The 25,075-nt window shown below is 42.2% G+C and overlaps 3 protein-coding genes across 3 annotated transcripts in view; all 3 read left to right on the forward strand.

Moving 5' to 3' along the window:
• The first annotated feature begins 128 nt into the window (after positions 1 to 128).
• Positions 129 to 12,821, forward strand: LOC113152851 (espin-like protein). Its single transcript, XM_026346321.1, has 11 exons — positions 129 to 523; positions 996 to 1,186; positions 2,582 to 2,768; positions 2,864 to 3,046; positions 3,158 to 3,289; positions 8,093 to 8,230; positions 8,318 to 8,459; positions 8,639 to 8,811; positions 8,906 to 9,070; positions 10,498 to 11,459; positions 12,189 to 12,821. The coding sequence occupies exons 1-11, from the start codon at positions 230 to 232 to the stop codon at positions 12,718 to 12,720; spliced, it is 3,099 nt and encodes a 1,032-aa protein (XP_026202106.1). The 5' UTR covers positions 129 to 229; the 3' UTR covers positions 12,721 to 12,821.
• A 544-nt stretch (positions 12,822 to 13,365) lies between these two features.
• On the forward strand, positions 13,366 to 17,637 carry klhl30 (kelch-like family member 30). Its single transcript, XM_026344783.1, has 8 exons — positions 13,366 to 13,488; positions 13,959 to 14,804; positions 14,886 to 15,087; positions 15,627 to 15,713; positions 15,865 to 16,020; positions 16,319 to 16,507; positions 16,625 to 16,770; positions 16,847 to 17,637. Exons 2-8 carry the CDS (start codon positions 14,031 to 14,033, stop codon positions 17,090 to 17,092), a joined length of 1,800 nt encoding a protein of 599 aa, XP_026200568.1. The 5' UTR covers positions 13,366 to 13,488; positions 13,959 to 14,030; the 3' UTR covers positions 17,093 to 17,637.
• Positions 17,638 to 17,886: 249 nt separating this feature from the next.
• The window catches only part of crocc2 (ciliary rootlet coiled-coil, rootletin family member 2), a 35,788-nt gene continuing 28,599 nt past the window's right edge, over positions 17,887 to 25,075 (forward strand). Inside the window, exons 1-4 of the mRNA XM_026344707.1 lie at positions 17,887 to 17,952; positions 18,169 to 18,241; positions 19,091 to 19,244; positions 19,393 to 19,508. Of these exons, the coding sequence (XP_026200492.1) occupies positions 18,185 to 18,241; positions 19,091 to 19,244; positions 19,393 to 19,508 (327 nt within the window). The 5' untranslated portion in view covers positions 17,887 to 17,952; positions 18,169 to 18,184. The remainder of the gene's footprint in view (positions 17,953 to 18,168; positions 18,242 to 19,090; positions 19,245 to 19,392; positions 19,509 to 25,075) is intronic.

A 25,075-nucleotide genomic window follows, 5' to 3' on the forward strand; every position in this document is an offset into this window, starting at 1 on the left:
ACCTTTCTATCTCACTGGCCCTGACCCCCTCCTCTCTCCCCAGAGGCCATGCTGGCCAGCTGGCAGCTGCTAGGGTGTCACTTTCCTGGCTCAGGAGGAGGCAATAAGTGCATGATTTTTTTTTTTTGTTGTTATTGTATGAGAGTTTGTGAGCGTGATAGTAAGCTGCTGGGGTCCAAAGAGCTCCATGGAGTGTCTGTGTGCCACCACATACTCATAGCAGGCAGGGATGGTGCTTCATCGGGCAATCCAGGCAGCTCGAGCGGGGGATCTTGCAGCCCTGAGGGAGCTGGCGTCTTCTGGTCATCTCTCACCAGTCATCACTGACACTCAAGGTGCTGGCCCAGTGCACCACGCAGCCAGGTGTGGACGCCTGCGCTGCCTCAATTTCCTTGTGAGTGAACTGGGTCTGGCAGCGGATCCCAGGGCCTTGAACGGGGCCACGCCAGCACACGATGCAGCAGCTACTGGGCACATCCAGGAGTTAAAGTGGCTGGTGGACCAAGGAGGCTGCAACATCGAGGTATGTTTGTTTTTACACACACACATGCACACACAGACCTACCCTGAGAGCTTGAATGTCTTGGGGAGATGCCACATGTCCAGCTTTTCGTGGTAATATCTACCAAGTCAGTTATGCATGAATGTAATGTGAGGGGATGGCTTATCGATGGTCGTCCAGCTGATCCTAGAGCGTGGTTACGTCACTGCAGTAATCTATGCAGCTACTACTCACATATATAACCAGCTGATTACATTGCATGTATGGTGCTGAGTTACTCAGTGTATTGGGTCTATTGGTAATCAACCTACATCTTCTGATGCTCAAAATGATACCACACCATTTTAACTGAAGAATCCACCAAATGCCTTAATTGGGGACCCTTACAATATTCACCACTGCAACACTTTGCTGTGGAAAAGAAAAGGAAACTGTAATTCTTCCTTGGGCCACATTAGCTCCATCTAATGCTGATCTTTGTCAATGGTTCCAGGATAAAGATGCTGCTGGTGCAACTTCGCTCCATCTCGCAGCCCGCTTCGGCTGCATGGAGGTCGTTCAGTGGCTGCTTTCTGCCGGAGGAGTGGCAGAGGTGGAGACAAACTGTGGAGCTCTTCCTGTTCACTACGCCGCAGCCAATGGACACCTCGCCTGTTTGAAACTACTAGTTCAGCAGGCACCTGGGTAGGCAGTTCATAGCCCTGGCTTTCACGTTTGCCACACCCCGGAACATTAAAAAAAAAGTTATTGTATAAATGTTTATATGCAGATAATGAACTGACTCATAAAACAACAAAAGGCTAAACTCATCCAGAGAGAGAAGCAAACCCATGAAACGTTAATCCCCCATGAATCCCATCTCTTCTCTGTCTTAAACCTGAGACAGAGGCACTTACCAATAACCAGATGAAGAGATGCTGCTCTTCCTGCTTCATCTCGTTGTTCCAAGAGAGTATGACTGTAATTTGCATGACACATGGTGGGGTCGGACCATCACAGGTGACCATCAGTCACCTGTGAATAATACATGTCTAGAGACATCAGCTGTTGAAATACAGTATGTGAGAGTAAATGCAGCCCTGTGGTGTCCAGTGGGCTGAATCTTCGATTCTGTAACTAAGATACATGATATCTGAAAAGAAAGAGCCTCTTGTTTTAAAGCAGAGTCAAGTTTTGTTTTAGAATGAATTCTAAAGATTTTTAGTTACTACAGCCGTCTGTGGTGAAACAGGTGAAAAGTGGTGGCTTGTCAGGTCACTGCTGATACGGCTGAAATACTGCATCAGTAAACACAAAGCCAGGTGGGGGAACGCTACAGGATGAATTCCATCTTTCATTAGATTTTGTCATGACAGGTCATGAAGTGGTCAGCAGACATTTTCCATTATGCATCATGTTGTGGGCTTGTTTTATTGGTTTTATTTCAGCTATTTGTGAACATGATAACATCACATGTCTGATCTCCAGTTCTACTGTCGAGCAGAAAAGAATTATTATCCCCCAAAGAACCATGGGACAAAATTCAGTCAGTGTTTGCATCATTCATAAAACTACATGATAAAACCTTCTTTAAAGAAATGAGCCTGGAACTCAAAGAGAAGATTGTGAATAGTTGTTCATACGGGGGGAGATGGGATGGCTATACTGCTGTTTTTAATTGTTTTACAGTGTCTACAACAGCTGTATGTCGCATCAGTGCAAAGCACAAAGAGGCTAAGGTTGATTGAACTAAGAGCCCTCAAGAGACATGTGTCATCTAGTAACAGCCTTACTACAGTAGTTTGATGAAGGTCTCTTAAGTGGTTGTTGTCAGTTGTGAGTCAGAAACACTGTTAACTCCTCATTTTCAGAGAACTAATCATTTAGCTATGCTTTTTAGCTTATTTCAATTTATCTGATGAACTCCAATTTCATCCGAGTGTAGAACATATGTGAAATCTATCGTCCATTTGAAAGTATGGCACTTGTTTTTCCAGCAGACTGGTCGTCTATGCCTTGTCGCAGGTCTTACGTTACATTGCTGGTGCTATTGTCTAACGCTGGTAACCTAAGCTGTTGTAATTGGATGTTGGTTGACAGGTGTGTGAACCATCAGACGGTCATCGGTGCTACTCCGTTGTACCTGGCCTGTCAGGAGGGTCACCTACATGTGGTGGAGTACCTCGTGAAGGAATGCGGTGCTGATGTCCTCCTGAGGGCCCACGATGGCATGACCTGCCTGCATGCTGCTGCTCACATGGGCCACGAAGCCGTGGTGGTGTGGCTGGTCAGCAGAGAAACACACATTGATGCTATACAACTATTAAGATTAGTTCTTTTAGGAGGGTTTTCTATCTAAACATTCAATATATGTTCTCACAGGTGACCTGTACTGATGTCAGCCTCTCCTGCCACGACAGAGATGGAGCAACTGCTTTGCACTTTGCTGCCAGCAGGGGGCACTATTGCATCTTGGAGAGGCTGCTTCACACGGGTTCAAAGCTTGTCAAGGACTTCTGGGGAGGGACCCCACTTCATGATGCTGCAGACAATGGAGAGCTGGAGGTTGGATACAGTTTTTACTTGAAGTTGTTTTACTGTTGTTGTTGTTCTGTCTTTCTCGTAGAAATAAAGCTGTTTTTTAATAATTTAATTGTCCTGTTTCTCTGATTTTAGTGCTGTAAAGTCCTGTTGGCTCATCAAGTAAACCCTTTAGATCAAGACATTGATGGCTTCACAGCAGCAGACTTGGCAGAGTACAATGGACACTATGAGTGTGCCAGATATCTCCGTGCTGTGGAGAAAAATGTAAGCTCTTCTTCACCTCTCGTACACTGTTTTATTTCACACACTACACGTACTTTGTCCTCTCTTTGTATGAAGCTGGGCATGAAAATCTAAGCCAGTTCCTTCCACTGACCCTAATTGCTTTACTTTGAATTTAAGAGGTCTAAGAGAGTGGAGGGTGACGGCTCTTGTGTGTAATAAGGCATCACAAACTATGATGCTGTTCTCAGTTTGCCGCTGAGGGCTCTGTGAGCTGTGCTCTTTTGTTCTGTGCTGAAAGTACAACACCCCCTAATGTGACTGATGAATATTTTATTGTTAACACCTTGTTTGTGATGCTTTTGCCTGTTGAAGTCAGAGGTCAAGGCAGTAAAAACCGGCCCGTGTTGACCTCCAGTTAATAAAGTCAGCCTGCCGTGATTCCTTACATTTAGCTTATTTGTTTTTCTCTTAAATAAGAAGTACAGTAAAGCGTGTGGAGCTGATTTTAAAGAGGAAACAATGAATCCTATTAAGTGAAAGAGCCAAGGAGAACCACTCTTTCAGCAGAGTTGCAGAACATGCAGTTTGTCCCTGTCACACTTTGCCTGCTGCCTATGGTGCAGACTCCACAGTGGTGTACGCAGAGTAATGAAAGCTGTCAGCCATCAGAAGCCTGAATTAGGGAGAGGAGAAGAGCCGCACTCTTACGTTAAGAGGATGATGATAGGGAGCCGGTGGGGCACGGCTGCCGAGCTTCCCCTCAGAAATAATCCTCTCATCAACAATGGAGTGCTAATTAGCGCCGGGGCCGCTGCGGCATCGGACACAGCCGGAGCCGCCACCGGGTATGGGCCTATCAGTTACCCTCTCCTGCGGCTCAGGTGGAAGGCCTAGGGGCTGAGCCCGTTATGAGATCCACGAGCTTAAGTTTCAGCGTTTTCACCATTCGGATGCCTGGAACCTGCAACTCTATCCCTCTGTGGAGTTGGAGAGCAGGATGTCACTGGCTTCAAACACACCTTTGATTGCGTGTCATGTTTTTTTTTTTTTTCTTTTTCTTCTTCCAGGGACTTGGAGGTGCTATGATTGTCACCTCTGGATACTGTCTAATGCTGGTAGCAGACAGAAAGGTGGATTATGTTTCTTGGTAATGTATGAGTAGACACACAAACAGAGGCTTGATGTGAACAAAGGGGTCATCTGATAGAGAAGCTGGAACAGAAGTTAATTGATTTACATCCCCATAATATTTGGACACCAGGCTGCTGTGCGTAAGACCTTCAGTCCTGCTGTCAGAAATGAGCTGCACGAGTGCAGCAGACATGCCTTAATTACATCTCTTTTATTTCCTGATTTTTTGAGCTCTCTATAGATCCCAGGTTTCATTAGTTCTAAAACGTCAGTCACATAATCTCGTTTCCAAGCAGAGACCTCGATGAATTGGGACGTTGACCTGAGAGAGTTGCAAATTTGGCCTCACCCGCATGTTTGGATCGCTCACAACGAGGTCAGATTCGTTCAGCCCTGTCAACCGCTCTTCCTCATCTCGCATCTCGGGAACAGCTGCAATCAAATAAACAGTGCGTGGCGTGAGATTTACTTCACACACACTTGTGGCTTTTGCTCTCTATTCGTAGCGATCGGGCCAAAGATACTGTTGTTTGCGAGCTGTATTTTTAGAATACTTAGACAGAGGAAACACACTGTCGTTCCCATTCATCACTGTGTGTTTCAAGACACAGTGTAAATGTCCACATTGTTTTCTGCAGTGGGAAACGAAACACATGCTCTTTTACTGCAGCTTTTTACATTGGTGGGACTATCGGAGTTACAAAGCCGGACTCCAGCCCTATAAAACCTTTATCAGAGCCTCATGTGGGAGCCCCCTATAGATTCAACTTTAAAACTAGTGGGATGTTAAGTTGTTAACATCTAGTAGATATGGAACAATTGAGATGTCCACCATCTTGATTGATGAGATTTTTTTTGTCTTCTAAGACATGTTTTGGATTGTGGACTGGACTAAACGTGTCAGTTTGGACTTTGGAAAAAATCAGTTACTTTACTACTATATGTCATTTGTATTCAAATCAGTTTTACTGTAATATCCATTTGTCTGAGACAGATTGCTAAAGCTTTATTTACTTTACTAAATAAACCGTGGATTGTCCTCCGTCACTCACACGTCATGCACAATGAAGAGATCTGCTGTTAATGTAATGAACAGGAGGATTGGCACTGGACAAAAAAAAAAAAAACATCCTTTAATAGACAGTTTCAGCTTAAACAAGCTTATGGTTTCACATTCTGTTTCCACTGTCACATTTCACAAGTCATCGCAGGTGAGTTTACATCTCACTCCTAAAAAACAACAGCTTCCTGGTCTAATTGTCCCAAGTGGAAAAATCAGCTGAACGCCTGTGGATAAAATGTCTGTTTTCCAGCTGCTTTGACAAGTCTTCCGCTGATACCTCCCTTCGTGCGACAACATGGCCATTGGTTTATCCATGCATTAGTGACATTACCAGCCACCCTATCCTTTCCCTTAATTATTAACAGCATTCTCCCATCAGAGTTTATTGTTTATTGCCTGGCGGCCCTTGGCCTGTGGCGTACATGCTCATGATGGTGTCAAACGAGTGGTCGGTGATCTTAAGATAGCGTCACATCCTCAGCACTGGAGTGGCTGATCTGGATACCTGGCTGCACGAGTCAGTGCCTCTGGAGTTTCATTGAGCAGTGAAGCTGTAACCGGTGCGTGCTAAGGAGGATTAGTCAAGGTTAGTGCGTTTTAGCTTGGTTTACTGATGACTGTTCAATGTTTCTGTATCACAATTGCATGCTTTCATTCATTGTTTTCTGCTTTATTGTTTTCTTTTTCTTTGAGCATTTGCTCCTAGGAAACTGATTGGACAGGCTGAGTAAATTCTTTTGTAAGCTAAAAGCAACATTAAGTCATTTGAGTTAAAGAGGCCCTAGATGGCATATGTTTTGGCTTCGTTTTACCTATTTTCTGATCAGTTATTGCCTCTTACGGTTAAGCATGACTAATACACCAGGCTCCTGGCCAATGGCTATATTTTGTCATTGCTGATTTTTGTAAATTGGACATGCTTTTTCTCCCTATTTCTGAGCTGTGCACTGCTTCTAGATATAGTTTCTAATCCAGTAGTTGTTATAATGTTCCAGTATGAAGTAGTCAAATATTGTCATTTGTCTTGTTTCGCCACAGTGGATGAAAAAAAAAAAAAAAGACTGTAAGAGTGTTGGCAAAAACACTGTGTCCTCTAGTTATGAGCCTCTCAAGCATTTACCTCCATGCAGGAAACCTGAGAGTATTTCAAAATGTGAGTGGACATGTATTTACACTATAGTGTTCTGTGTATAATGCGTACCCATTGTATACATTCCACGTTGCAATTTATCACCAAGTACGTGAATATTTCATGTGGAAGCAGGTTGTTTTAATGATTGATTCCAGAGCGCAGAATTACAAGACGTGTTTCTTAAATACACATGGTGTGCTGAAATACTTAAACTCTCTCATGGCTCGACCCACAGGCACCACAGATTACTGGTGCTGCATGTTTGACAATGAGGCTGCGCTGAGTAGCTGTTTCTTAAGTCTTGGCTCCTCATCTGTTGTGATCGGGGTCTTTGTGGTCTTTGATACAGGGTGGGTGGATCTGGGCCAAAGTAGGGTTGGGCTATCTATATCTGCAATTGTGATGGGGTGCTGATGAAAACCAAATGCTCTCTGGCCACTGAGTCTAATTAAACACACACACACACACACACACACACACTCACATACACACGCACAAGGACCAGTTCCCTGTAGCTTTCAGGACATTGAACTGTTACGAGAAGGGTCACAAAGGAATCAGGCTCTCCCGCTCCCCCTTCTTCTCCTCTACCCCCTTGTTTATCTATTTATGGATTGCACAACTTCGGGGAAGTTTATTCCTCCGCCTGAGCAGTGTCACAGCATATTCCGTGCTGTTCGACATCAAAGTGCCGTGCGAGAGGAAATGGCGTGGACCACCTCGTGGACGCAAAGCACAACAGCATGCAGCAGCGCAGTGAGGCTGCCTTTGATGTTTTGGTTGCTAATAATGTCCTTGGAGAGCTGAATTTGATATGTATTCTGTATGGAGCGCATTAGGACGATGCAGGTTCATTAAAAGGGTTGTAAACGTTTCCATACATACTACTACTCCCTAGGGTGGTGTGAAATGCTGCCGATTATCCAAGGTTACTCACCATCCCGTGCACTTGTTTTGCTCTTTTGCTCTCAATTTCAATCATTGTGAGTTATTTTACATAGCCTATTTATTCATTCCTTCTATTTTAAACTGTTGTTTAACATTTTTTATATTAAACAAAGACAAAGCCAACCCAGCTCTAACTCTATATACTGGATTTCTACTTCTTTGTTACAGTCTGTTGCAGATGCAGATTGAATACACTGCCTAAATCTTTTTTTCCTCCTACACACTGAGGTTGCCCTGCACCCACCTTTAGGCAGAACCAAAATAAACACAGAGTGATGTACGGTGGTGATGACGACTCCAGATACGTTCAAGTCCAGAAACTGAGTTCAGAAAACCTGAGAACTTCCTGACAGTGTCATTACTGTGATGTTTTAATGGAGAAAAGGGGAAAGTAGCTGTTATGAACCTGCACAAGCTGCTTAAATGAAAAGTGGGAAATGAAGTTAGGAAATTCTGAACAGACATCGTACAGCATGACGGTCCCTGCTCCTTCACCCTGTCAGCTGAAGCTTTATCAATAAGCTTTGATCACTTTTCAGTCTTCAGAGTTTTTTTCTTGTTTCTTCAGACAACCTGTGCAGACACGCCCGTCGAGGTGACCACACCAGTGGAGGAAGAACTGAAGGTAAAGCCAGCTGTGTTGTTGCAGCACAGCAGGGAGGACTACTACGGCTGTCTGAGTGACACATACATGGATAGTTTAAAGGTAAGATTAGTTTCTATCAGTGCCTTTTGTTCCATTCAGTAACTTAATATTAACCGAAAGACACCACCTCTTTATTGTCCAAATTAGCAACCTGAAAGTGAGGAGTCCCCACAGGCAAGATACCCTCAGCCCCCTCCTCCACCTCCTCTGCCCTCTGATTGTTCCACAGCTGCGCAGCCAGGGAAAACCTCTGTCAGCAGAATAGAGCAGGTTCAGATAGCAGCGTCTGGTGAGAGGAACCTTTCTGTTTATCTCATTAAATCACTCTTTTCAGCAAAAACAAAGCAAAACAAAAACCATTGTTGTGTATTTAATTGTTACTTTAAGTCGCTGGTCCATGGGAACAGATGTGTCTTTTAAACTAGGATGAACTGAGGAAGACAGTGATGATTATAATGTGTGTTGCAGTTATTAGAGGTTTCAGTCAGCCAAAGGCAGCTGGGAGTGAGACAAATGACTCCGCTGATAAGACAATGTTGCCTGACACCAATTTCCTGGCTGAGAAAAAACTTCTTGGTGACATGAAGTCCATTAAATCTTTGAAGCAATCAGGGATGTCGGGGGTCTTCACTGGACAGGCGGTGAGTGCAGTCAGTTGAAACATCCTGTGTCTGCTAGTGATTTCTATCTTTAACTGAGATGCTAATAATTCCATTATTACTGATGTTTGAAAAGAATAAAATGGTGGTCCTGCCCACCGAGGAGGCCAACCTGGCCGACATCGACTATCTGGTGCCCACTCATGATGACAGAGGCAGTCCCATAGCTGAATGGAAGAGGCAAGTCATGGTGAGACAGCTGCAGGCCAGGCTGCTGGACGAGGAGGATCAGAGGAGGAAGGTAACATACTAAACATCCTATATTTACAGAAGTGAAATTTTACAGTGAAAAAAACTTAACACTTAAAAAAAGAAAAACCCACACACAGGTCAATGAATTAACTTGAAACAGACAAAGTAATAATAAATACAAATGACTAAAACCTAACTCATTAATATCAGACATTGCTTTAAGTTGTGGTTCAAGAGAAATTTTTTCACAACTAATGAAACTGGTCTGGACAAAAAGGATAGCACCCATAACTTCATATTTTGTTGCACAATCTTTTGAAGCAGTCACTGCAATCAAGTGATTTCTATAACTCTCAGTGAGACGTCTGCACCTGTCAACAGGTATTTTGACCCACAAACTGCTCCAGTTGTTGGTTTGAAGGGCGACTTCTCCAGCCTGCATGTTTCAGCTCTTTCCACAGATGTTCAATATGGCATAGATCAGGACTCAGAAGGCCACTTCAGAATAGATAGATTTGTTCTTAGAAATCCTTGGGTGTTTTTAGCTGGGTCATTATGCTGCTGGAGGACTATGACCTGTGACAAAGACCAAGCTTTCCCACACTGGGCAGCATGTTTTGCTCCAGAAGGCCTTGATAGTCTTGAGACTTTATAGTAGTAGTAGTAGGTACAGTGTTCTTTTCTTTGTATGCTTCATTTTTGCCTGTGTGAACACAGAGCTGATGTGACACAAAGTTCCATGTTGAGTGTGGCACACACCATGATACCAAACAGCACAGGGACCGCTTTTTACCCTTTAAAGAGACCGACTGACTGATTAAGTTTGAAGACACCTGTGATGCTAATTACACGTTAGTTTCATTAGTTTCATTAGTTTGTTTTTTAAAAACTCCTGTTGAATCCAACTCAAAATCCATATCTGATTTTTAATCTGAGTTCATTTTTAGTAAATTGGTATTTATTATTACTTTTGTCAGTTTCAAGTTATTTCAGTTCCTTTGTGGGTTTTTCTTTCTTTAAGGGAAGGATGCCAACAATTCTGTCCTCATCTGTATCTGAATATTACAAATCTGTTTTGGTGGCAGAGGCAATAATAAAGGTTGTTGTGTCTATTTATCCATAATGAAAATAATTGGTAGGTGCAGCCCTAGAAAAGTGTTGCATTTAAAACTAAATCTTCTCCTTCAACCAATGCTTACCGAGCCTTAAGCAGACCGCAATGAGCAAAGCAAAAATTGTGGTCTGAGTTTCTGATACTATTCTGAATCTGCATTACTAAAAACACTTTTACCATCATCATTTTCTTTTAATTACATATAACAAATCACTGAAGCCATAACACATTGCTAGTCAAGTCATAATTCTGAGGTTTGGATGACAGTTTTACTGTATCATTACTCTTTTTCTTCTCACGCCATGTTAAAAATGACATTTAAATGTGACATGCTGTATTTTTTTATCTGCACTCTCTCACAGGAAAATGGGAACAGATATCCCAAAGTTAGCTGGAGGTACTCCCAAGCCCACAATGCCATCCTGGGGCCCTCTGGTGAGCTGCTTACTGAGGATGACCTCATCTATCTGGAGGAGCAGATTGCCAACGTCTCGTTACAGAAGAACTGTGAAGGCTATGAGCTGGAGCTGGCTCGTTTAGCTGAGGAGCTCCGGCACATCCTGCCTGCACCCATAGTCAACATCACCGTCAACACGCAGTTCAGAAACTTCTCAAGTCAAATTCCTCTGCCCCTGTGGTGCGGCCGCATCTCAGGCATTGTAAAGAGCATGTCTCTGCTCTTGACTAACCTCACAGACCAGCCCAACTGCAAGATGCCCAACACCGACCTGATCGCTGTGTTCTCACAAGCGCCAGATAGACACAACTCCACCAGGGGACGCAGGGACAGGATAGAGGATGAAATCCATCAGTTTGGAGTGTCTGTTAGGACTCTTAAGTCTAATTTTGAGACACAGAGCTCACCTTTGGCAAATGAACCAGAGGAGGCTGTAGTATTAAGTTCCTCCACACCTCCTGAAGCCACAGAGTCAGACAAAAAGCCTAAAGTCCTGAATCTGGACCCAGAAACAGACCAGAAAACTGATTCTTGTACTGACAAAAAAGAAAATGTTGCAGATGTCCTGGAAACCACTAGCCTTAGAAAAGAGCGCATAGTTGTGCTGTTCTTAGGCCACTGGAAGAAATCGGCTTATTCTGTGGCGCTAAAGAGCAAAGATGCAGCACGGAGGAAGCTGAGCGGTGGAAACCTGGAGGCGGCCGACAAAGCTGGGTCAGGTCGCAGAGGCAGCATAGAGAGCGCCCAGTCGAAGATGATGCTGAACAGTTCTCTGGGTCACTTCTTCAAGCAGAGGAGCGCTGTCAACAAGATGCTGGGAAACTGGAGGAACATGATCTCCAGTGTCCCATCTAGACAGATACGCAGGTAGGGTTGCAGGACTTTTTATAACTTACTCTGATCCCTATTATATTAAACCTATTACATAATACAATGCCTTAAACTCTAAACTCTACCTGCTATGATCAAGCTGTGTGCCAGCTTCATATATCAAGTATTGACTGCTGAGCTGCCTCTGACCAGTGCGGTTTAGTTCAGCAGCATCTAGTGTAGCTTTGAGCTGTTAGTCACAGGCTGAGATGAGGAGCGAGCCACAGAGAGTCTGCTACGCTCACGTGTTTGAAACGCTACACCTACAGTTTTTTTTTTTTTCAATCAAAGGCTTGTAAGTCTGCATTACCGATCCAGACTGAGTCAGGTGACACTGAAGACATTTTTTGAAGACTAAATACAAGACTCACACGCGTGCTGTAGTAGTGCTTCCTAACACCTGTAAACAAACTCAACGAAGAAATTCAACTTGGCACATTCACAGCCTGAACTAGTACCACACTAGTCTCTTCATTGTCCAGAACCAGCCAGTTGGTCAATCAATCAATCAGTTCAGCTGAAATCGACTGAATCAAATCTTTAACAAGCTAAATAAGTTGATGCTGTGATTAAAATGTGTTGGTTTCATGTAGGTGTTTGGTTCTGTTCTTGCCAAATAGAACAACAGCTCGAATGTGAACTAAGCTGAGACTCTGTTGGTCATAAAGCTCAATGAGTGACAGAAAGTTCACACAAAGTTGATTAACCCTGCAGTGTTATGTCCAGGCTCCACAGGCAGAAAGCCCTCTACTCCCCAGAGCAGTTCCTACCACGGCTGGATGGCATGCCTGTGGAGTATGACAGCCTGACTTTGGATCTCTTCATGCTGGGCTACTTTCACATCCTGGAGTTGGAGTTGCCTGTGGACGAACGCAAAATGAGACACCTGCTGTGTTTCGAGGTGTTCGATCACATTGGGAGCTTTTCCTGGGAGACGGTCAGGGACTTTCACAAGGCTGTCATACAAGACATTGAGGCTGGAAACCGCGAGTGGAAGGACGGATTTGAGGACATTAAAACAAAGTTCTTTGGAAACGCTGTGAATCAGTCTGAAACTACTGCAGAAGTGGTGAAGCAGAGTCTTCCAGAGATTAGACAGGTCCCTAAAGTCATTGTGCAGACACCCACTCCTGATGAGTGGAAGGTCTACACAGGAACAGACATTTCTAGCTTTAGCAATGAAGAGATTTGTAAATACATTGACCGTAGTTTTGCTTTTTGGAAAGAGAAAGAGGCCGAAATCTTTGATTTTGAGTAGTTACTTTGTAATTTTGTATGTTTTGCAGTTAGACGACAGTACTTCATGAATTGTGAACTGAATAGTGTGTTGGCACTGAAGGCTGAGGCTGATTCTTAAATGTTTTCTTTGATCAGATATTGCTTAATTTGAATTCTAATTTTGTTAATTTTATATTGTATTTCATTGTGTTAAGCATTAAATGTCACTGTATTGAATAGGAGAATGTTTGGTGTTACATTTTTAAGTTTGTAAAAAAAGAAACGTTAGTAATACAGTAGGATATTTAGATCTAGTGAAACTCATCAACACATTTCAAACCATAACCAGCACTATAAAAACAAGAGTGCATGAAGTAAAATCATTTAATTTGAACAACACTATAAAATAAATCACTACACAGTTACTTTATTTACTTCTTTATTATTGTCCTTCTCTGCGGAACGGTATTCATTTATATAACATCTCCATTCATTTCCTAACATTTCCTTTGAATAATCTTAGTGAAATTGGATTTATCTGCGTTGCTAACTTCCAGGCCCATTGAGAAAATGTTAAATATGTGCCTGTAACAGCAGCTGCGGGTCCTGTGTGTTGTTTGGAATCTGACTTCAGCACAGCGTCACTGTCAGTCCTAAAAATAACTGAGAGAACGACAGGCAGTCCGTCCCAATGACTTGGCAAAAGCTTTCCGCCATGCTGCCTACTTCATGTTGACCGGACCAGCTGCTTAGCTACAAACGTCTTTTTAACTGGAAGGATGAGCCATTATTTCCATTATCTTCTGTGGTGAGTGTGTTTTTGTGGTTTCACAGTGTTTGATGACAGGAAATGTCATTTATATGGGGCTTCAGAGGAGATTTGAGTCATTCTGCTAAGACATCATACTAATTGGGAGCTGGGAGTACTTTGTTTATGACATGTTGATGTCACAGTCACCGTAGAAGACGAGACGCGTCTTTAGAGGACATTTAAAAGAGATCAAATCAGAAAGATCATGGAGGAGCTTACTAAACATAAGGACACAGATATTCTCCCCTTTCTGCTTTTTTATTTACACTATAGTAAAACCCTATTATAATAACATATATTAATTTACTTTTAAATTATAAATTCAAACAGATTAGATAATAACTAAATATACCATGCACTACTTTTTTCCAGTATTTCTGTATGACATAGGTAAACATATCTTGTTGTCAGGGATGCTTTCTATTAGTTTAAAGATTTATTTCTTCTGTATGTTCTGTATTTTTCAGGTGAGCTCTGAACCTGATTTTTGACCAGCCTTTTTCAATAAGATTTGACCTCAGTTCGAATCAGAGTTGACCATGGTGCGTAATGTGGATGACCTGGACTTCTGCCTGTCCTCCCATCCTCAGAGCATCTTGGAGGGCTTGCGTTCACTGTGCTCTCACCCCAAATTGGTCGATGTGACCTTGAGCGCAGGCGGACGGGACTTTCCCTGTCACCGTGGCGTGCTGGCCCTGTGCAGCATGTACTTCCGCTGCATGTTCTCAGGGGACTTTGTGGAGAGCATAGCTGCACGTGTGGAGCTTCATGATGTTGATCCTGATATCCTCAGCTGCTTGCTGGACTTTGCCTACACAGGTAAACTGACCATCAACCAGAGAAATGTTGAGGGGCTGATCTGCACCTCCAGCCAGCTGCAGTTTCAGACCGTGAGAGCTGTGTGCAGCCGATACCTCCAGAACCAGATCGATGCAACCAACTGCCTGGGAATCCTGGAATTTGGGGAAATCCACGGCTGCCCTGAGGTGGTGGCCAAAGCGTGGGCCTTCCTCTTGGAGAACTTTGAGACTGTACAGCAAGGTGAGGAGTTTCTGCTTTTGGGGAATGACAGGCTGGTTGCCTGCCTGTCCAATGAAGGACTAAAAATCCGCTCAGAGTGCACCCGTGTGGAGGCCATCTTAAAATGGGTTAGGCACCACGAGGAGAAACGGCTCTGCCATCTCCCAGAGCTCCTCAGCTTGTCCCGTCTCACTCTGCTCAGCCTGGACTACCTGGCTGACACCCTGCTGAAGGACAGTGTGGTGCAGGCCTCTCCCAGCTGCATAGAGATTGTAGAAAAAATTCACAGAGAGGTAGGTAAGCTCACACATCCTCCCTCTTTTTTTCTCTTGTGTTTATTTGCGGCAAAATATTCATGACTTATATTTTTTTAGAAAAAGGATTTGGCGCCACAGTGTTTGGACAGACTCAGCGCTCAGAGTCCACAACCAAACCTGCAGGAAGTTCTGTTTGTAATGGGAGGTCGTGCACTAGATGACTCAGATGACTCGGATGACTCGGATGAAGATGAGGACAGCCACCCAAGACTGGAAAGACAGCCGCCCAGCAACTGTGCCTTCTACAACACAAAGACAAGTAAGATATCCTTTTCCCCAATCAACATTTCAAGTTTGTTTAAGTTCACAATGCGTTTTACAACACTCATTTGTTGGGAAACGTCTGATTCCTTGAATCTGTTTGGCAGATGTTGTAGCTTGTTAAATATAGTGCTGACAGAAAAACGGCTCTGCAGGAATGTGGTCTGCATGTGACAAAACTGGATCATCTCAGCTCCTCAAATGAAGGTTTTATTGCACAGAGCTAGATTAAGACACCCTGGTCCATGTTTTTTTTACATGAGGATATTAAGGAAAAGATTGTTGGATGTCATTGTAGGATTTCTGGTTTTATATTAAGGCACTACAACTTGGGCCACAACATTGAAGGCTGTGCCAACAAGGCACATTTCTAGACAACAACCTAACCTTAAATTACTTTTACTGGAGGTGCGGCTGTGGTACTGAGGATGTCTGTATGTCTTTGTCTGCACACTGTATTTGTGAAAACCTTTATCTGATTTCCCTCACTCTCTTAATGATGCTCAAATATTAACTCCCTTTTCTCTTTCTCTGTAGAACAGTGGCATGAGCTCCCTAATTTCCCCAACCCTAACAAGTGGGGTTATTCCATGGTCTCCTTAAACAATGATGTGTATGTCACAGGTGGGAAAAGTGTGCGCAGCCCTTATATAAAAGCTAGAAATGACTTATTTGAAACTTGTCCTAGAAGTACTCATAAGCTCTCTTGATTTTCTCATGAGGAATGCAAAACATTTGTCAGACTCTCGTCAAAGAGGTCCGTTCTGTCTGACAGGGGGCTCGCGAGGTTTGAATACCAACACCTGGTCAACCACAGAGACATGGAAGTACATCACAAGAGAGGGAAGGTGGGTTACTGTGGCACCCATGCTCCGTCCTCGGACTAACCACACATCAGCAACACTTAACGGGGAGATTTACGTCATTGGAGGTAAGAAAATAAATACAGAACTGCATGTGGTGTCTAAAACCTGCAGCGCACTTGAAAGCTGATAAACTCCAGTAGCTCATCTGCTCTTAATGGCCTCTGCGGTGATCTTTTTTTTTTTTTCAATCTGCTTGCGTTTTGTCTTTGTGGCTGAAGAGCTTGGAAAATGCCCAACCTCTAAGAACAGTGCAGCATTTAAACTGGTCTGTACTGCCGCTTCTTAGTAGTCTTAATATGTGTTTACATTTAAGAGAGCATGATTCATCCTCATGACTTTTCTATTTCCATTTGCTCTCTTTAGGTACAACACTGGACCGAGTGGAGGTTGAGCATTATGACCCTTACAACGACACCTGGGCCTTGTCGTGCCCTGCCTTAAAATATGTGACAAACTTCACTGCCACAGCATGTTATGGGAAGCTCTATGTGATTGGCTCATGTGCTGTGAAGTACAACGCTTTGACAATGCAGTGCTACAACCCCGTCATAGGTGAGAATAAGTAAAGAACATCATGGTATAATAGAGACAACCCAGTGTTTTCATTAAAATTATATTTAAATGTACCTCTGTTAACTGTTAGTAAATTACTGCTAAATGTTTTTACAGACAGCTGGATCAGCATATGTTCACCCTTCATCCCTAAGTACTTGTCCTCTCCTCGTTCTGTCTGCGTTGATGGAATTATTTATCTGGTTGCTGACAACACTAAGAAAGTCTACTCCTATGATCCAGAGGCAAACATGTGGCAGAAGGTGGGCTTAGGAATCACTGCTATATATGAATAAAAATTTGATACATGGCAATTTGATCACTTTTCCTTCTGTTCAGATCCAGCTCCTCCACATGCTACATGAAAATGGTGGCCTGGTAACCTTAAATGGAAAACTGTTTGTCACGGGTGGTCACTGGAAAGGTATGGAGGGGGACTATGGGGTGGAGGTGGAAGTTTACAACCGAGCATCCAACACCTGGGAGGTGGAGGGCTTCCTGCCAAGACTCTGGTTCTACAGTGGGGTCTGCACCATCTTCATAGACCCATCTCAATGGTCTGCGCTTTTCCCCGTAGATTCATAATGACTAAACATAGGATCGAAGAGTTCATGGGCTGTTTCCGAAATGACTCCCTATTTATTTTAGTGTACTACATCTGCTTTCTGCCAGCGAGTGTCTGAATGCTGAGTGTATGAATTTATTCACACACAGTACCTTGAGACAATAATAATGATAATGTCCTTGGCAAGTACACTACTTTCTCAGTCCAACGTGATGCAATGCTCCACGTTTTAGAAGACGAGCAAATGACCTTGAGCAGCTCTACACAAAATGACAGTGATTAGTAGGTGTCAGAAACCAGGTTACAACTCAGTACAGAGTGTGCAGTATGTTGTATAGGGAGTGAGTTCAGACAGTCATAGAGACATGTGACAATGCAAATGGAATGTTTATCCCAGGATATCATTGTGCCCTAAAATAATGTGTTATACGATCCTTAGGTATTCTCGGTTGCTTTTAGGGCCTGCTTGGCTGCTCATCAGCTGTTTATTTATGCTTTGTATCAAGTATCTGACATCTGAATGCTACTTTGTGTTAATATGTGTTGCTTGTGAATTATTAAATCTTTGAAGCAATAGTTCGTGAGCTACTGTTTTCGATTATGATTGTTACCGGTTTTACTGTCCATCAGTGCTTTCTGGAAATGCTACAGTTGGGATTAAATGAGACTTTGCCCTCACCTCACCTCCTCGATCATCAATCCATCGGAATCCAGCAGCATGGCTGGAGGCGTCGCTGCTGCCATGGAAACGCACAAGCCAGCATTCTATTTCTATGGCAACGCGTGGTCACCTTGACAACACCCAGGGGGATTTGGAAGGTCCTGTTTGTCCGCGGTCGCTGCTGAAGCTACTTGGCTAAAAAGTTTTTTTTAAACGAAGGTATAAGTTCATTGTGACATTTCTTTATGTCTTATCGCATAATTTAACGACATGTTACCGCGACTGTGTGCTCTGTTTAATTTCATATGCCACTATCTTAAATTTCATTACCGTTAGCCTACAGCAAGCTAACGTTATAAAGCTAAACAGCCTTTCTGTCTGTCAAACGAAGCCATTAAAGCTTTTACATTACTCGCAAACATTTTGTTGTTAAAGCTGGAAAAGTTGTGGAATGTCTTCTCAAACGGAACAAGGTGCACACTCGCCCAGACTGGAGGCTGTGATTCAGGTAGGTAACATATCCACTGTGTTAGCATCTTTCAGCTTTGGTTAAAATAGGTGGAAATAATCAAATTAAAAATGGATGAATTCCCTTTAGCTGCTTTGGTTTCTTCTTGTCCAGACTCACACTATCTTTTCTGATTTGAATGAATAATGGAGCGGTGGTGCTGTTTAAATTAATGGCCGTATATTGACAGATGTATTTTGTTCATTCCTCTTATATCAGTAAAGCTAGGCTAAACCACAGAAACATCTGTGTGATGAAATACAGTTTAACAGCAGCACAAGCTACAGCCGTCAAAATCCTCATGCAGTTTGCAATTAACACCTCTGTGGAACAGTTTGTCACAAACTGAACACAATACCATTTATAAGGTAGAATATATCTCAGGACTGCTGTATTAGATTTCATTAATTAGTTGATGTTCCTAATAAACTGCCAACCCAGTGTATAATTGGACACAGCATCGGTTCTTTAGCTCATTGTAGTGAGCCAGTAAAAAGTTATGAAACAATGCTAAATGAATAATGGACAATTTAGGGATTCAGCACATTAACTCTAGTGCTGTGCTGTTTTTTTTTATATTTATTTACATGTATTTGTTAGCTACTTTACAGATTATTTACATACAGTGTAAATGCTGTATAAAACCGTTAAATAGTACAATAAAGACATGCTACTTCTGTGGTAATGATCAATAATACTAATTCAATATTACAGTATAACATATATAATATGTAACCCTCCAAGAGCTCCTTCTGTGTTTTATTCTGTTAATACTGCATACAGTATTTTTACTTGAGTAAATGTGGTATTAATCTGGTATTAATACTTGCTGTAATGTGTATAATATAGAAGTTGGAGGAGTCACTACTCCACTCTGATAGTAGCTCAGGAGAGAGGACTTTGACTCTTCAAGGTGATGGTCAGGAGTCCAATGTCACACCAATACCTGTCTCCACACGCATTCGCCAGATCATCACACGCAACCTGGCTCAGCAGCCTTCTGGTATGAAAGATAGCTGTAATCCAAAAGCACATTGAAATTTTTGAATACATCTGGTATTGACAATAAATATGCCTTGCTAAATAGTCATCATTTTATCCTCTGTGGTAAGACACGTCAGTATGCATGGTCTACTGCTTCCTAATCTCAGGTGACAGCTCTGAGGCCAATGAGGTAAAAGAGAGCACAGCCCTACAGGAGCAGCTGTCTCCAAGGGAGATGGACTGTGATCAGCCGCTAGTCAAACAGGCCATTCTCACAGAGAAGGTAAGAGTGACACAGGGCAGTAACGCCTTCTTAGGTCAAATTTAACTTATGGAACATTATTCAAATTTTTATTCTTATTTGTGCCAGTACCATTCTAGTAGAGTAGAAAGGGAAGAAAACTACAGTGTTTTCCAAAAAAAAAGGTATATATCATAATTTTCTCTGTGTATTTGAGTCTTTTCATGAACAAAATAATTTTGCTATTATCAACATGGGTTACTAAATGAGTGTTACCATGACCACTTGCAACCCCTTAAATGATATGTCTAAATACATTTTTGTACAGAAAGTGTTACCCACACTAACTCTTGATGAGACTGCATTGACCTTAACATTGTTAGTGTTGTTAGTAATGTCAGATGTTAATGTGGGGGAGCTCTGCATCTCTTAGGAGCCTGAATATGGATTGCTGTAGATAATTGGAAATTTGCCCAATTTTTTGTACATGTAATGAAGAAGAGCAGACACATTAAAGAAAAAAACCTACATACTTTTGAAATGGAATATCATTACAGCAAACAGTTTGGCACCACTCTTTCCAGGGAGGGGAAAGGCTGTTGAAGCTGAACACAAGCAACAGTGTGGAAAGGTTAAAAGACTTACAGACTTTCAGCCTGACAAAACTTGGCACGGCCACATATTTACATCATTTTTTTTAAATTAGTGGCTGTAGAACTATATTTTATATGTTGCTCTAAGAATTGTATAAGCATCCATTGTGTGTACATTCGGATGCATGTGCTTATGTGTATGTGTTTGCGAGTGTAAATAAGAAAGAGGAGGGTGATTTCATGAAGGGTTTCCTTGTGGTCTGTTCAGGTGGACTCAGACCCCCTGTGCTCACGAGGACCAGAGTCTCTCTTCATAGCTCCACATGGTTGCCCCTCCCTGTAGCAACTGCTGTTTTGGGAGAAAATTGTGAAGGTCATTGGCCTCCTCCCTCGAGACTGTCAAAGAAAAAGCTCATTTTTCATGGTGCACAAAGCTGCCATTTGTGATAACACTGTAGTCATTCTGCTTCTTAAATCTAATGAACTCCCACTGCTTGACTTAACCTTGGAATTTGTTTTTAAAACCAAGGTTATAAATATAACTTAATTAGTTTGGCAGATATATATAGCATATTTATTTTGTTGCTAATTTTAGATGTGCAAAACGACACTAAAGAGAAAAAAACATAAGCAAGTGTTGCTAATATTTGATGCTCACATCACTAAGTAGCAAAAGGAAGGAAAATATTAGCACCTCTACTAATTTTGTTCTCAAAAGATCAAAGAAATTGTACCTGCAGCTGAATGTTTTATCTAATATGGTCTCACAAGTCAACAGGTTCATTACCAAACTCCTGTTGTGACTTGTCTCTTCCAGTGAAGGTTCCTGTCTTGTCTTTACTTTTTTCCTCTACAGAACACCATTATTTTTTGGCAGCTTTGCTGTTATGTGATGTTAATGCGGCATGATAATCAGTGCCCTGGAGACAAACACAATGCCATGGCTGTGGCATCTATGTGGAACTAATGCTTAGGCCAACAGTAGTACTTGGCTTTCTCCTCAACATTCACTGCCAAAGATATCATATTACTCCCCTCATGATGTATTTCATTTGTTATTATCTTTTAAGGCCCATATCATTATGTCTCACCCAGTCTTGAGAAATTATGCAGACAGTACATCAAAAGTATAGAGCAATAATTCAGAATAATCATTTACTGACTTTCACTGCTATCCAACAATAATACAACATCTCATTGTCGAAATAATTAATTAAAAGATTTTTTTAAATATATAGTTTGTTGAAAAACTGCTTTTGGGAAGTTCTGAAAAATCATGGGAGAAGACTTTAAGTCAGCATTTGTCCTAGTTGTCCTTAAAGTGACCTTAGTTCCCTGGAATATTTATATGAAGTTCTGTAATTGAAATTTGTCTTGAAAATTTGCACATGCTCAAGAAAAGGAGTTCAAGACCAGCTGTATTGTACTGGCAGCTGGTTAAGCATTTTCTTGTTGCTTGTGTCTGAGAAAGCTCCCAACATGTATCACCTACAGTCACCAGCTCAAACAAATGTTGTGGGTGTGACCATGGTTCAGTTTCATGGTCAAACTACCAGACAATGTGAAGCATGTATTCTGCATATCTGATACTATAATGCCAAAAACTTCTTTCTGAAATCCATCCATTACTCACAGTGTCAGAATGTCAGCCGAAGCCTGTCTACCACAGAATGTTTGACAGCAGAGAAACATAGTTATTCAACGTGCCTGTTTTGACCTGGCAGAAGACAGTTAACTTACTATGAACAATACTGGTGAAGTCACACAACTGCAAGATTTCCTCTGTGTCTGTGTTAAGTCACTGAGCGTGATCTCTTGTGACCCCAGAACATGGCACCTGAACTGAGATAAACCTTGTCCCAGTTTGTTAGTTAGCTGGGCTGGGGAGCTCGGAGAACGTGTTGGGCTGAATTCTGACCCTTCTATGTTGCCTTTGGAACCCCGCCAATGTGCATTTTCTCAGGCACAGATATACATATTTCGCCATACTCCCTCCACACTTAGTGACTGACTGCACAATACTGCAGTGTGGCAGCCATTTAGATAAAGATAAACTCCTGTTGAATGATTTCTGACACCAACTGCCATTTACCAGTGACCTCTGAAATCTTGAATCCCCTGGGTCTCTGCATGAGTCAAACATATTTGGAGCAGATAAAGTCTGTTTTAAGAGATTGTGTTACTGTCCCCTTTTACCTTGCTGCACCCCTTTATTTCTAGTTTGTTTTCCCTGCTGGCACAAACCCACTAATAGAGGCTGCAGTTTAACTCCTTCAACTATAATGAAATTGCAAACATTTATTACTGTCCCCAGAGAAAATATACCTGAAAGCCCATCCCAGTGCAGAATATTTGATGAAAGTATTCCATTAAACCCTCTCAATGTTTGACATTAGGCTACTCATATTACCTGACTTTAAAGTCAAACTTCTCAGTTTCTTTTCACATGTCAAGAGTGTCTAATCAAATGTGAAGTCTTATACAGACTCAGTGGGTGTGCGTGTAGATTTTGTTCAGCATTGTACTTGTTGAGGGAACGTGTGTTAAGCTGTTGCAAGGCCAGGCACACGCTTGTTAGCACACAACATGTATTATTATGTTAGCACACTACATGTATTATTAGCTAGGCTGCATTTACACCGATTACTTGCACCTCCAGTATGCCATCATAGCAGCTGTTCCCATAAGCAAAATGTTCACTCCATGGTAACACGCTCCTCTCAGATCAGCTCCTCCTCCTCACTTCTCCTTGTTTGTTATCCCACATTGTGTAATTACGGTCAGTGATGATACATAAACAGCTTTCACAATCAGCTGGGGCTCTTTCACAGAGTCAGCACTCAGGGGGTAATGTGAGGGGAAGGGGGAACGGGTATGTTGTTGAAGTAGGATAGTAAGTTTCTTGGGCAGCTTGGGGGCGATGGACATCCGCTCCAGCTGTGTTTAGGAATCTGACAGATAGTGCACTCCATTAATTCCCTTTATTAAGCCTCTGGGTCCAGGCCAAGCCAGGGAAAACGATTGCAGCTGTAACCCTTCACATGCTGGCTGGATTTTGCACTCATGACCAGATGTCACCCTGGGTGAGTCAGAGATAGAAGAAAGAGGACTGAGGATGTGGAGTAGTAGCTGGACACGTCTGCAAATGTATTCCCTTATAGATAAACAGGTACGGATCCACAATGGATCGACTATGCTCTTCTCCTACTGTAGAGTAGGAGAGGAGAGAAACAAGGGAAAACTTCAAAGCATAGCAGTTTCTAAAACATTTTACAAAAGGCAGTTGAAAGATTAGATAAAGTGGCGAGTTATTGGATCTCCAAATGTTGTGACATTAGGTCAGTGAGAAAATATCATAATCATAACTTGGTAACTGAAATGGATTGGATTCTGATCTACCACATGAACAAGGCAGCGTGTTTTGGCCCAAACACCAAAGCCTTCTCAAGGGCCTTGAAAATGATTCTTTTGTTGCTTGTTGGCAGATGAATCAAAGCAAGATTATCCCTTGATGTTGTTTGAAATATTTATCAAAAGAGACAATACAAGGAGTGGCACAAATCATAAATATCAAGAAATATAAAAAACTAATGCAAAGCACATTTTAAAAGGCTGCAAAATCTTTTACTTTGGAAACATAACCAGGGCTCAAGGAAAAATAAAAAGAACCATAGCAACCATATGGAGGTATGAAACATACCATGACAAAAAGGCATTTTTTTGTATGAATTGCATCTCACACATTATTGCAATATGGCAGTATTAAAGAATTGGGCTTCATTGGGATTGGACTCAGCCCACTTTAGGGGGCCACAGAGGCTGCTTTAGACTGATTGTGCTCAGAGGCACATCATAAATAGCAGGGGGGTTTAATGACCACACTTCTGGGCCCCCAGTAAGCCCTGAAAGCCCTTGGGTTAGGGCAGATGGAGGACTGGGATTACTTGTTTTTCTCTTTTGTCTTTTTACAGTCACCACTAGATGGGTGTGTTTTGAAGAACAATGAGTTCAAGCTCACTTAGAGATGAGGGTGATGAGATTTAATGATGCAAGCAAGGGAGTGAATGGCAGTGCAGGAAAGGTTAGCGAAAGTGAGGGTCTCCACAACAAACTGTTATGGCGCCCTCTTGGGAGCTTCCTGCACGGAGCATAGCTAATCCAGAGCAGCCCCTGGCCTCCTGCTTTACAGCTGACTCAGGAGAAATCATTAAAAAATCATCCTCACGGGTTCCACGCATGGTAGTGTGAAACTAGCGACTGAACTGAATATCACATTGGCCAGATGGTCATACATACAGTATGTCTATGTACGGTACATTTGCAAGACTAGTACTAGCGCATAAAGATATTGCTCCTTTGTATTACTAGTGTTCACACACTCATACACTCATACATGGTACCTTAGTATTAGCTGAAATTATCTAATTATCTAAGAATTATTTAACACGTTGTCTATTTACTGGTGAATATGAATGATGGTCATTTGGTGTCTATGACTCATTTTTCCATGACCACCCCCAAACGTGTAAATTTTAGATAATGGGTTGACTATATTTTTTCTCATTAGTTTTACCAGTGGCAAATATGTGGACATGCTGCAATTTAGCCAATTTTGTTTGTGTTGTATTTAATACAAACTTGTTTTTTATTGTTTCTTTAGGAGTTACATACTGGTGTAATATGGTGTGTGCGGTACTGCTATGGATTTTCCCCAAAATTGTAACAGTGTTAAAGCCCTCTATAAGGTTCCAAACATAGATTACACTTATGTGTTCTAATAAACCTTGCGTGACATGGCTAAGATTTCAAGGTGTATTTATAAAGTACATGCTTGTTAGTAAGTCAGTGTTATTGCCATTGTTTTGCCAAAACATGCATAATCACTTATGCTCCGCACACAGCTGTTTCCAGGAGTCCCTTTAAACACAGCTGCTGCAGTTGTGTGTATTTCACATACTCCAACCATGTTGTTGCTCCTTTCTTAGTCCCTAAAGCTGTCACCTCAACTGCTGGCAG

The sequence above is a fragment of the Anabas testudineus genome, chromosome 4 (assembly GCF_900324465.2).
Source record: "Anabas testudineus chromosome 4, fAnaTes1.2, whole genome shotgun sequence".
Taxonomy (NCBI): Eukaryota; Metazoa; Chordata; class Actinopteri; order Anabantiformes; family Anabantidae; genus Anabas; species Anabas testudineus.